This window comes from Haplochromis burtoni, unplaced genomic scaffold, assembly GCF_018398535.1.
Source record: "Haplochromis burtoni strain Fernald_Lab_line unplaced genomic scaffold, NCSU_Asbu1 Contig_78, whole genome shotgun sequence".
Taxonomy (NCBI): domain Eukaryota; kingdom Metazoa; phylum Chordata; class Actinopteri; order Cichliformes; family Cichlidae; genus Haplochromis; species Haplochromis burtoni.
This window is the reverse complement of record NW_024582439.1, coordinates 745436-758630: the sequence shown is the minus strand read 5'-3', so window position 1 is coordinate 758630 and position 13195 is coordinate 745436. Positions and strand designations below refer to the sequence as shown.

Sequence of the window (13195 nt, the reverse complement as noted above, 5' to 3'; positions counted from 1 at the left end):
CACTTCACTGTGGACAGTAACACTGGCGTCCCAACAGTTTCTAATTCATGACAGGCTTGAGCCTTGGTTGTGCCCGGGTTGTTTCTGAACATCCTAACTTGTTTCCTCTGATCTAAAGGTGACAGTTTGGGTCTTCTTCCAGACCTTGGAAAAGTGATACATCTGGAAACTTGTAGTTGTGTACAGGTAATTAAAGTTATGATCTTGGAATCTGCAGTTGTTTCAAAATGACTCCAAGACACCTTCCCAACGGAAATCTACAATTCTACAGATCTCCTTTGAGAAATTACCAGTTGTTGTCAATTGTGATCACCAAGGAGAAGTTAACAGTTTTTGGCCTTGTCAAGTTAAAGGACATTGTAGAACCTTGAGCTCTGCTTATTAAAAGATCTAATTGAGTATATGAATATATTTTAGCCTGTGTGTAAACATTTGATCCTGTGTGGACTACAGGAAATCAAAAATAAATTGTGCAAACAACTCTCATTTCCTATAGTCATTAAAGATGTAAGTTGTACAGTCATTCAACTCTGGAAAAATAACTGTTCAAATCATTAAAAGTAGATTTAAACTTCTGACTGAAGTGAACATTCAAAGGGACCATGGAAAACTAAATAATCTAGGCAAATAAACAGAAAATTTTAAATTTTACACACACACACACACACACACACACACACACACACACACACACACACGCACGCACGCACACACACACACACACACACACACACACACCACAAATCACAGCTCTCCCAAATAAAATTTTAGTAACAAAACTTTTGATTTTCTTTTCTTGGAAATAAGTCCACCCAGTTACATCCTTTTTTTTATTAAAGAAAGAAAGAAAGAAAGAAAGAAAGAAAGAAAGAAAGAAAGAAGAATTGTAACATATATTTATTAAAAAACAAAACAAAACCTTTTTCCTGTGCACAGTTTTGTAAAATCCCAACTTTTCAATGGGGCTTTTATTATGAAACGCGGCTGTTATACATCCGGGTCACTTGGCTAACTATCGGTCACTGCTATTAGCTGTTCCCGTCCGCATTTTGACAAGGAAAAGCACTCAAAATGCAAACCTCTCTGCTGAACTTCGGCCTTTTCTCAGTTTTTCAGCTTTTAATCTCTTTATCGTGTTTCCAGGAGGTTGTGGAAGCCACCAGCGGGAGAGGTGAGTCTAAATCTGGAGTTAATGATTGATTTAAAGCAGGATCTTTGTGTAGCTTCATTGATATTGTCATCAGTGGCAGAGCAGAGCAGAGCCAGATGTCTTTCACCCTGAAACCTAATATCCGTGTCCTGGTTTACTGAGCAGGTGTAAGCATGTGTTTCTGTCGGGCAGACATAATTTGTAGTTTTTCTGGTCAGCTTAGCCGAGTTGTTTTATAGCTTTAAGTCCTCTACAGACCTGAATTTTCCTTTTAGTTTAACGATTTCTTCATTACTACTGTATTAAGTTATAATTATACTCACTCAAATTAAAATGTTTTTCGCTAAGAACACAGGAAGATGAGATATATGCTTAAATAAAATATGCCTACATGAATGTAGATGCATTTTGATTGGAAAAAAAAGTTGTACAGTATGAATGTAAATAGTAGTGGGCGTTAAAAGAAACAAGCTAGTGAATGCGATTAAAGTTTAGTACTGAAACAAATTATTAATCCGTTGATTGCAATCTTAATTATTCAGAAGTACCCGAAAAGAGTAGAAAATAAAAAGGATGTTAAATAAAATGTTTTTTTGTCTTATTATCAAACAGCTTTTTCTTCTTGCAGATTTTGCCGGTTTATTTCTGATAAATTCGCCACATTTTAATTCTCAGTTTTCCCATTTTTTTTCTTACATTTTTTCCTCATAAATTTTCTAGATTTTAATTTTAATAGTTTTTTCTTTAGTAAATTTGCCACTTTATTTTTGTTTATCTAAAATGTATTTCATGCTTATTAATAGTACTACTAGTAATAAGCTACTACTACTTTTATTATTGGTGAAGTAGCTGTATAAAGTACCTTGTTTCAGCCCTGTTTGCTATAGCACTATCTAGCCAGCGACTTTTACATGACTAATATCAAATAACTTGCCATTCAGTTGTATTTGCCAGAGTTTCCTCATACCTCTATCTATTGATTGAGTATTTAGGGCGAACACACCCTGGTGTGCAACACAATACCAGATACACAGTGTGGGTGTGCTCATTGATTGTCTCTGCCTGCAGGATTCGGTGATCACATCCACTGGAGGACGTTGGAAGATGCCAAGAAAGAAGCTGAAGCCAGGTGAGCTAAAATATTACAAACACTTCCTGAAATGCTGCCAAAGAGCCTTTTGTGCAAAGATTAGCCCGAGGCAGCTGTTAAAACCCCCCCACGCATATATCTATTTTTGTCCTGGTTAGAGGAGCAGATTGACAAGTTGTCAACGAGCGGGTGTAGTTTTTCATGTGTGGCAATTTCAGACTTTAAAAACATGGAGCAGTGTGAGGAGTTTTCAGTTTGGAACAGCATGAGTTTAATTTTGGTTTTGATGCACTTTTAAATGTGTTTAAATTAACAGCGGGCTGCCAATCATGGTCATCATCCACAAGAGCTGGTGTGGAGCCTGCAAAGGTAAAATAATGTTCCACCGAAAAGTCTCTTCTATAACGTAAAAATACGCCACATTAGGTGTAATTAAAATCATGGTGAACGTTTTTGAATTTAGTCGATTGACATTACTTTGAAGAGAGAATCAAAGCCAGACATGTTGCATATTTCCTGCTTAAAGATTATTTTATTTTTTTACAGAAAACATTTAAACATAAAAGGGTTAAAATTTAGACAAGTTGTCTGAGTCATAAAGACATCAAATACTGTACACGTGAAGCTTTTATGATCAGTAAATTTATGTACACGTAATAATAGTAGGCTCACTGTGTTGAACAATCAGGACAAGGTGTTGAAGTTACGCTTACACCTCTTTAGATATCACATTTTTTTGTAAGTGACTGGTTCACTAAGTGTTAAAATGTGGACATTTGAGAATTTAGTATGTTAAACTTTAGATGTGTGGTTCATGAACAAAAATGAACATGTTGTGTTGTCTGCGAGAACAGGCTGTTGTATGGATACTTTAAAACGCCCCTAAAGTGCTGCTTTTTTAGTGCAGGGCATGTTACCAGTGGTTTAGCAGCCTGCCTGAAAGCTCCTGAAAACCTGTAAGGTAGCAATGCAGAGATGCTTAAACACCTGAAGCTGTACAGATGCTGCTGGGCCTTTTTAAAACAGCAGTGATGTTAGTCGCTTATGTCAGGTGTTTGTGTATGTGGACTCCCAGGTATTTAAATCTGTGCATCCACTCAAACCCTGGGGTCTGTTTATGATGAACAGCCAATCAGAAGAAAGTCGCCTTAAAGGTAGATGAGCTAAACCAGCTTCTTTCAGACAGAAGATGAACTAAGGAGCTAAACAAGGATGATTCTGAGTCATGCAAGGCCCCTCTTGTAAAGTCCAAGAATGACAAAAGTTGGAGATGAAATCGATCTACAATGCCTGAAATTGAGTTTTATATTTGTTTAATTAACTTAGGATATTGCTTAACAATTTCAATGTCACAGAAAATATATTCATGGAAAAATATTTCTGTTGAAAGCAGAATCAACTGTTTTTATCAGCTTTTTAAAATGATCCAAATCGTAGCTACAGTGTTGTTGTTAATCAGGAAGCCCGTCTTTGGATCTCAGCCAGATGCGTAATGTGGAAAATTGGGACAAACAAAGCAATCAGGAAATGACAAACACCGGAAGGGTTGTTGGGAAAAGTGACTATTTTCAGTAAGAAGTGAAATGTAACATGAGAATTCAGCAGATCTGAAAATTTGAGTTTTATTTTTTTACTTAACGAAATGTCTTGATTCTAAAACTAAAGAACAACAAAGGCTTTTAATTATTTAAGCTTCTTCACCGTAAATATAAAAGCTCTGGTTGGTTTGCATTTGATTGTGGTGTAAAATAACCTCTTTATTATGTTGTTGTTTTTATAATCAGCACTGAAGCCCAAGTTTGCTGAATCCAAGGAGATCTCTGAACTGGCACACAACTTTGTAATGGTGAACCTGGAGGTGAGGATATATTGAAAGCAGCTGCTTCTTATATTTTCTGTTTATTTCAGTGTATTGATGTAAAACGATCAAGTTTTTGTTCCCTTTTATTTCTTGTTTTATCGTCATGCTACAAGTCAGAATTGACACATTGGCTGTTTTTGGATTTGTTTCCACTAATCTCTCATTTTAACAGGATGAAGAGGAGCCAAAGGATGAAGCCTTCAGCCCAGATGGGGGATACATTCCTCGGATTCTTTTCCTTGGTAGGAAAGCGGGGGCGTAATCAGCCTTGATGTAAACATCTTTGAGGAGTGACTCCTTGTGCAGTTAGTGGTAATAGTAATAGTTTTCTGGTCCAGGTTACATTATATTATCAGAAAACAGAAAGTTTTTAGAACTAAAGACAAAGTTAGTATTGTTATAAATAATACAACGAAAAGTTTCTAAACAATATTGTCATACAAGTCTCATCCACTTCTCTTTGGGAAATGTTTAAAAAAGACCTAATGGGCAAGTTGAACTTCCTGCAGCTCTACACATAAACTCAAAAGTTTATGAATGAATTGTGTCTGTACTTTTTATGCACTTATTTTCCCTAAAAAGAATAATTTGGCCAGACATTCCTTCTGAGAAGATATATCAGATCTGAACCAGAGGTTGACATGACCCTGTTGTAGGTCAGACAGGCTGTAAAAGGTGTGGAAGCTTGTTTCAGCCACTGCAAAAATATTTTTGCTATCCATAAGTCAAAATTTAGATGGAGAGAAATTTGCCTCAAAAGTGTTACAAATGGGTAGGAAGCGTGAACTAAAATTTGCAAACGTGAGCAACTTTTGAGGACTCGCAAATGCACACTCCAATCCACGTAAACTGTTTTAAAAATGCGTCTATCCAAAGAATCCAAAGGCTAAAAGTACAGGCAACATCCCTTGCTTACTTGCTGGGCCGATCGTGGCTCAAGAGTTGGCAGTTCGTCTTGTAATCGGAAGGTTGCCGGTTCGAGCCCCAAGGTCATTGTGTTCTTGGGCAAGACACTTCACCTGTTGCCTACTGGTGGTGGTCAGAGGGCCCGGTGGCACCAGTGTCCAGCAGCCTCGCCTCTGTCAGTGCGCCCCAGGGTGGCTGTGGCTACAATGTAGCTTACCATCACCAGTGTGTGAATGTGTGTGTGAATGGGTGAATGACTGAATGTGTAAAGCGCTTTGGGGTCCTTAGGGACTAAGTAAAGCACTATACAAATACAGGCCATCTACCATTTTTACTATAAAGCCTTAAATGCGTGTGCACAATTGCCTGATACGCACAGATCATGTCCCAGGCCCACCTGGGATTTTTCACACTGAAAGCTTTGCACAGATCCACAGACGTAAGTTGCGTTCTTTCTCAGTGTAAACTGGGACATCTTAGTTTTATGCTTGTGGATCATAAGGTATGCATTTGCAACACTTTTAAAGCAAATGTCTCTCCATAAATTTCAAGTTATCAACTTAAAGTGTCAATTTAACTCAAATTTCAAGTTATGTTTTGAACTTTCAGTTATTTTCTTAGTAATTACATCAAAAATTTGACATAATGATGGGAAATTTCGACGTATGGATGGCAAAAAATGTCTTTTTCCCTTTTAGTGTGCCTTGATCATCAAAATGTTGAAAGCCGGTGATTTAGACAGCCAGCAGTCTTTATTAGTTTATCCTGCACGCACAGACTCACGTTATACTAAGAAAAAGCTGTGCGCTGTGCTGGGAACTGCCCAGCATGGCAGGTCTCAGCATGCTGCTACATCAAAGGAGAAGCTGATTAACAGATGTATGGCTACAACAGCTGTGCTGCTCAATATCACTGCTCTTTGAGCTACCCGGCCCGGCCCTACACCACACCGCACCACCACCCAGACTTTTCTAATAAAACCCACCTCTTCATAAATAAACATCAGAATATCATATGAGGAATTATTCGTCAAGAACATCTTAGATTAAATGAAAAACACAGTTTTTGTTTTATTTGTTTCAACTATTTTTTTTCCTCCCCTCTTTATTTCCTTCACAGATCCGCTCGGCCATGTCCATCCTGAAATCAACAACAAAAATGGGAACCCCAACTACAAGTACTTTTACAGCAATGCAGAACACGGTAACAGTCCAGATGATCATTTCTCTGTTGGTGGGATATTAAATTCACTTCACAGCCAATTTAAGGTTGCTTTATATTATAAGATCCTACAAACTGTCCTCTATGAGCAAACACTTGGTGGTGGGGAGGAAGAACTCCCCTTTAAAAGGAAGAGCAGGCTCAGGGAGAAGACGCCCTGGTTGGTTTGGAGCTGAGGGGTAGAAAAGAGAGAAAACAGGACAAAAAACAAATTTCAGAAGAGGAGAGATGAGATTTACTGTACTGCAGACTACACTGAACATGTTTTTTTAGGTACACCTGTTTAACTGCTTGCTAACACAGATCTCTAATCAGCCAATCACACAGCAGTAAGCCAATACATTTAAGCATACGGACAACCTACTGAAGTTCCAACTGAGCATCAGAATGAGGTGAAAAGGTGATTTCATTTACTTCGAAGGTGGCAGGTCGTTGGTACCAGACTGCTCAGGATATATTTAAGAAACTGAAGACCAACCCGGGTGAAACTCCTGTTATTTAGGAACAGGAAACTGATGCTACAGTTTGCATGCACTCACCAAAATCTGACAACAGAAGACTGGAAAAACGTTGCCTGGTCAGATGAGTATCGATTACACAACACTGCCATGGTCTGGTCACAATTTGGCATAAACAACAAGAAAGCATGGATCTATCCTGTATTGTAGGGGTGTCAAACATAAGGCCCAGGGGCCAGAATCAGCCTGGCAAAGACTCCAATATGAACCCAACAAGGTGGCTTTAGAAAATGTGAAGTAGGGTATAAATTTTATGTTTAACTGTGTTTGTGTAAGTTTTACAGTTTGTCCTGCTGATTAAAAACCTCCCCCATGGTTACCAAAGTAACTGAGTAATACGTAAGAAATTAATCAGCAGCTAGTTTTTCTCATATTAAGAGATCTCAGGGAGTAAATATGTAGTTGGACCTCTTCACGCTGACAGAGTTGCACTGGTTCAGCCCACTTAAGATTAAACCATCATGTGATGTAAAATCACTTGAAATATGATCTCTTCCTTTAAAAAAGGAGTTCTTCTTCCCTCCTGTCACCATGTAGTTAGGTATACATTACTGGATCATTAAGGATCTTTCTATAATATTGTAGGGTCTTTACCTTCATCTTAAAGCACCTTAAGACGACTGTGGTTGTGCCTTGTTGCTGTACAAATACAACAAAACTTCAGATATATCTTCCAAACTTTCAGCAGTTCATGTTTATTTATTTCTGCCTTTCTTTCCTCTCTGCTACTCAGTTATATCCGGTATGAAGGAGGCTCAGGACAAGCTGACAGGGGACACTTTCAACCAAGGTCACACTGGAGATGAGCTGTGAGGAGGCTACGACGGGCTTCAGGCTGCAAGGGCTAAACTTCCTCTACCTGAGCCTGTGCTTTCAAGTTCCTCCAAACCACCCCTTAGGATATTTATCCTTTTTCACACAGTGGGGTTTGTCTCACTGACTGAAGCCAACCATTATAGGAATCGGTGCTTTAGTATTTCTCTCTGTCCTTTACTCCTCCTCCTAATGTAATTAAATGCCATATACTGTACTTACTGTCTGTAGAGGATACAACCAACTCAAATTAGCCACGTTTACTGCCATCTGTTGTCAGTTAGTTAGAAACATCACACCTTTGAAAAGCCAAGACTTTAGGAAGATGCTCCGTCTGCCATAGACAAGTTTCATTTCTCAAACACACAAAGAGACCTTTAAAGTTTTCACCCAGGAGCTTTGAAGCTACACTTTTCACCTTAGTTCCGATTAAGTATTTAAACGCCTCCAGTGATGTGCTTCCAGAGATCCTCTACAGTAGGTGTATCTTATCTGTCTGTGAAACTTTTCACCATGCACGACATGGGCTTTGAACATCTGATTTATTACTGATTTATTCCCGCCAGTTTGTGTGTACTTACTCATCCAAACCATAGACAGTATGGAAGATGGCTGGAGCTACCATGACGCCACGCTCTGGTTAGTGAAGTCTTGTTCTAAAGCCTCAATGAGCTTATTCGCTGTCACCTTCTTTTGGGTTTTGAAACCATCAGCTCATCAGGAAGCGTTTAAAAAGTCAGGGGAGAGGGTCTTTTCCACATAGACTTCTATAGGACCCGAGGTCTTTTTGGAACCACTCGAGTCGCCCCTGATGATCATTAGAAAGAAAGCAGTTATGAGGTACTTTGTGCTTCTGGCGTCACTTTTCAGACACTGAAACTGCCTCCACCTTTTATACCGTCTATGATCTATATCTATATTACAGTTTGTTTGTTTTTCCTGTTTTGCTGCTTGTAAAGTGACACCACTCTTCATTTTTTATGGGCCTCATTAAACTCTTGAATTAAGGGAAGGGATCATTTGTGAAGTGTCTTGATGTATTTTATACATGAACACGGCCAAGTGTGCAAATAAAGTTTGTTTGGTTGAACGCTTTCACTCATTTCACTCTGAGCCTCACAAGGTTTTATTGTTGTATTAAGTAAAACTGGAACTAGTCTCAATAGCACGACAGGAATCAGCTGGAGCACCTTTGGGTGGAGTTTGCATGCTCTCCCTGTGGTTTCCTACCACAATCCAAATACATGCAAGTTAGATTAATTGATTATAAATTGGTTGTAGGTGAATGGGAGCAGGAATAGCCTAGCGACTTGGTAGGCTGTACTCCTCTTTGATAGGCTTCGGCCTCCTGGTTTAAAAAAAAAAAAGGATAAACTGAACTAGGTGTGACTAAATAATCTTAAAACTAACCCACACAAGTTTTTGAATGTGGAAAACTAAAATATAAAAAAAAAGAGAGAAATGTCCTTCAAGTTTGAACCTTTTTCAGCTTGATAACATTTGTCCACACTACCTGTGTGACGAAGCATAATATTCAGATTTTACCCAAATCCTACCCCTGAGAAACACCCTGTAAATCTAAACTAATAAGACTAAAACTGAAACTAAACTAAAAAAAACTACAAAATACAAATAAGCCTTTTCAAACATTACCAGCTACAATGAACTGCAAATATTCAGAGGAAGATGCACAACTAAGTCTGGAGCCAGATGCATTCATGACACAGCAGTCACATTAACAGTAAAAATTTTATTGTCTATGCAACAAAAGTGATCCCTTATAGTTAACATCAGAATATGACGGTAATCAGTCTGTATTTAAATTCACTTTGACAGCCGGTGCAGTTACATTAATACAAGTGCATTTATTTAAGACTGCAGACTGAAGTTGATCTGGACGTGGCCTTCATGTCGAGCCACATCTTTGAAAGTCTTACAGCATCTGATTTTTCTATTATAAAATAAATTACAGGGGGAAAGAAACGGTGAACAGACCTAACAGAAGACGAGAAAAAGAAATATGAGGAATGTGTGTCGTCATCAAAAGGCGTTCCAAGTAAAAAGTCCTCTCTGTATTGCTCGAGATGTGTCGTAAGGGCAACTTCTATCATTTAAACGATTTAACAGGTTTCTGGAGAGAGAGAGGAGTATTGCTACAATCACTATGACTGATAATTACACAATGCTGCTGCTGTAAAAATCAGCAGCACCTCCACATATAAAAATAAGCCTATAAAAAGCTGTGCAATACATCTGAACATTCAAAAATCACACAGCTACTATAAAACATGATCAAACTCTAAAATTTAAGGTTGTGCATGTACCATTTAACAGACCCCTGCAGGACGACACTTAAATGCATCGTGAGCTTCAAACTGCAGCTGTTCTGTCGCTGAGGTTTACACAACATCTGGAATGTCAGCAGGCCGGAGGTGGGTCCACTTCTTTTGTGTAATTGTTACACAATTACACAAAAGAAGTGCTGATGCGCTAAACCTGACTTTTAAAGACGCCTTGGCAGAGAGCAAAGCTACACCTAAGAACGAAGAGAGGGCGGGACACTGCATCCACCCCCCCTCCTGGGTGGTGCTATTTAAAGTTTGTCCAGTTGACTTCGGAGATTATGAAGATTTTGGGGTGTGTGTTTGTGGAATATGCGACGAGGGAGGAGGCAGCTGCAAATTTAAAGTCTTCCATCCCTGGCGTCTCCTATGGCGCCCCAGACATCAAAGACGAACTCGTCGGGAAAGGCGAAGTCTCCGAGGGTCTCGTCTAACGCCATGGCGAATTCATCCGGGTTTTTCTTGTCGCGTCCGACCTCGACCATCGTAGCAGCTGGAGAGAGAGGAGGAGATAAATGAGCGTCGAGACTGAGAATCCTCTACGAGAGCTTTTAAGAAGATGAATTCAGGCATTATGCAAACTGGAAATATTTTATTTCCTTTTTAAATGAAATCCATCTATTGCATTTAAGGCCTTTACACACCGAACGTGTGCAAATATTTATGCTGATGCTCTGTAATTATTATTCGGCTTCTCTAGATGTGTTCCCAACTCTGCCATCAAGAGTTCAAACTGCCTGACTGACATCTTGAAAGAGAATTGGTTGAACCCCAAATCTCCGTTTAGCAATTTTCTTGTTTAGAAACATCAACACCAGCTCATCATTCAGGGGAAATATATTTCTTAGCATGTTCTTAAAAATCTGGTACCGGGAAGTGTTGTAAATAAGAGTCCAGGAGTTTATAAATAAGAGAGTGAGAAGATTTTCCAGCACGTTCTCAATCTGGGACAGCATCTTACTGTGTGATTTGGTGGCTCAGCATTCCCTATGCATTCTACTATCTGCTAATAAAATGTCGCCTCGGTTTAAATCCCACATTCCTGCTTCTTCAGCCTCAGCCGGCGAACAAGCACAATAAATTTCTTTGTTTTGTTGTTTGTTTGTTTTTTGTCCCTGGGGTTTGTGTGGGTATCATGCAGTAACCGTCAGAGTGGACACACAGTGAAACCTGAGTACTTCAGCCACAGCTGGATATTAACTTTTAACTTTTTTTTTTTTTAAATATTAATACTTTAGAACAAGTCTAATTTTCTTGCTGATGTTTTTAAGTGAAATGGATGTTTTTTTGGTATGTCTTCTTTAAATTGTCCTTTGCACTACACTCTTGGAAATACAAAACCTTCATCAGCTGATCAGATTGAGGCCTGTAATCCCAAAGGAACTACAGGTATGATGGAATTTCACAGCTTCCTGCTATAATCTTGCAGAATATGAGGACCTTAGACTGATGAACTGATAAAGACCCAGGGCGAACAGTGGGTGCAGTATGATACCCGGCTTAACATTTATTTTGGGGCTTTATTTTTTTTATGACCCTTTATTCTTGACAGGCCAGCAGAGTAGTAGTAGTAGGGGGAAAAATAAAACTTTAAATTAGACAATTCTTACCAAGTTCAGTGTCTCTGATGCCCATGTAGCTCTCCAGAAGGTCATCGACTTTCTTCACGGCCTTCTCCTCAAATTCTGTCGGCTAGCACAAACACACGACTCAAAGCGTTAATCCCCGAGCTCCGTATTACGTTCACTACTCTACCCAGCCCTTGTACAAGGACACAACCTGACAACAGTGCCTTTGTTTCATGCAGATTTGGACATTAATTCAAAATAAACACTTATTTCCTCGAGAGAAACGCACCTCATCCTCTACGGTAGCCGGACCTTTGGAGCGGAGTCTCAGAGTCCCCCTCCCTGTGCCGATCTTATTTTCACCGGCAGGTTTGGGGCCCTTTGACCGGGGTTCAAGCATATCTGTGAATAGAGAAGACAATATTAAGTAAAAGACACGGTGTGCGTGTGTGTTGTTCTGAACTTGTAAACCTGGTAAAACAGGTTTGATTTTGTAAACTGTTTATTTCCCTGAAAGGAATGCAGAGCCCACGCTGCAGTGTTTAAACGTGACTGCATTATGAAGTTATCAGCGACATGAGCCTGGTGTCAAAACGTAGGTAAAAGGAGATCTTTCATAGGCCGCACCTTGTTTTGACAGGATTGTGACATGACACTGAAACAACCTAAACTCAAACACATATGACAACTTGTCCAAGAGAGAAAGTGTACTTGTATACTCCTCAAAGTTGGCCCGCAGTCTCTTTACCATGTGTATCAGTTGTTTAATGTGCTGAAGCTTCTGAGTCGATGCTGCTTCTTACTTACCGAAAGCCTTCATGGGCTCGACCAGTTTCAGGGTGAACGGCTTGTCTTTGGGCAGGTCTTTAAGCATGCGTGCGACCTCGTAGTGCCGCGTCCCGACGATATTTTGCCCATTAATGCACTCTATATGGTCGCCAACACAGATCACCTTCACATTGTCTGCAACGCTGCCGTCTTTGATACGCTGCCACATACAGAGAGCACAGAAAAAAGGAAACAAAAGTGATGTAATTACAGGATGGCATAAAAGCTACACGGAAAGCTGATGTTTGAGGGTTTGGTTTTTTGTTTGAAAGCAACACTAGTGCATGTGGATCAGACCGGTATTATCTGTTGTTTGTGAGCCTGTGGATGTTTAAATTATACATACTTCTGTGGAAATCCGAAGAGCAACAAAGGTCACTTTCTTCCATTTTTAATTAAAAGAGTAAGATCCAGAATAATCCTTGAATGTCAGTATAACCAGGGTCTGAGGGGTTTTTTAGAGGAGGTCGTGCTGTGGGTTCAGGTGGTGGTGAATCAGAATCATAAAACTACTCTTAGAGCCTCTTCCCTCCATACGTTTCACACAGAGCTATAAAACAAGCATCAGGGGTAGACAAGTGATCCTCACAAGAGATCACAACTCGTTAAGGATGTGAAATAAGAAACCGAGAGAAGCTTAAATCATTTAATTTCCATACAGATTAATAATGAAAAAGTCCAGCAAGTTAAGTCCGACTTAAAGATCACTCAACTTACAACGGCATCACCTCACTGGCCCACAGGCTGTAGTGTTAAACACAGTCAGGTCATCAGGATGCAATGCTGTTGCAGCATCACATGATGGCACATGTGAGCAGGCCGAGACTTTATGATATTATTATACTAGAGACCGAAATATGATCTCTCTGATTCAAATGTATGTGTTGCTATTTATGCG

General features: G+C 39.5%; 2 protein-coding genes across 2 annotated transcripts in view; one reads left to right on the top strand and one right to left on the bottom strand.

Moving 5' to 3' along the window:
- The first annotated feature begins 989 nt into the window (after nt 1-989).
- On the top strand, nt 990-8654 carry txndc12 (thioredoxin domain containing 12 (endoplasmic reticulum)). The gene is made up of 7 exons (XM_005924565.3): nt 990-1171; nt 2219-2279; nt 2557-2609; nt 4025-4098; nt 4274-4343; nt 6127-6210; nt 7480-8654. Exons 1-7 carry the CDS (start codon nt 1072-1074, stop codon nt 7557-7559), a joined length of 522 nt encoding a protein of 173 aa, XP_005924627.1. The 5' UTR covers nt 990-1071; the 3' UTR covers nt 7560-8654.
- A 640-nt stretch (nt 8655-9294) lies between these two features.
- The window catches only part of gipc2 (GIPC PDZ domain containing family, member 2), a 22940-nt gene continuing 19039 nt past the window's right edge, over nt 9295-13195 (bottom strand). The window contains exons 3-6 of the mRNA XM_005924564.3: nt 12277-12457; nt 11759-11871; nt 11512-11593; nt 9295-10394 (exon numbers count right to left, since the gene is read on the bottom strand). Of these exons, the coding sequence (XP_005924626.1) occupies nt 10243-10394; nt 11512-11593; nt 11759-11871; nt 12277-12457 (528 nt within the window). The 3' untranslated portion in view covers nt 9295-10242. The remainder of the gene's footprint in view (nt 10395-11511; nt 11594-11758; nt 11872-12276; nt 12458-13195) is intronic.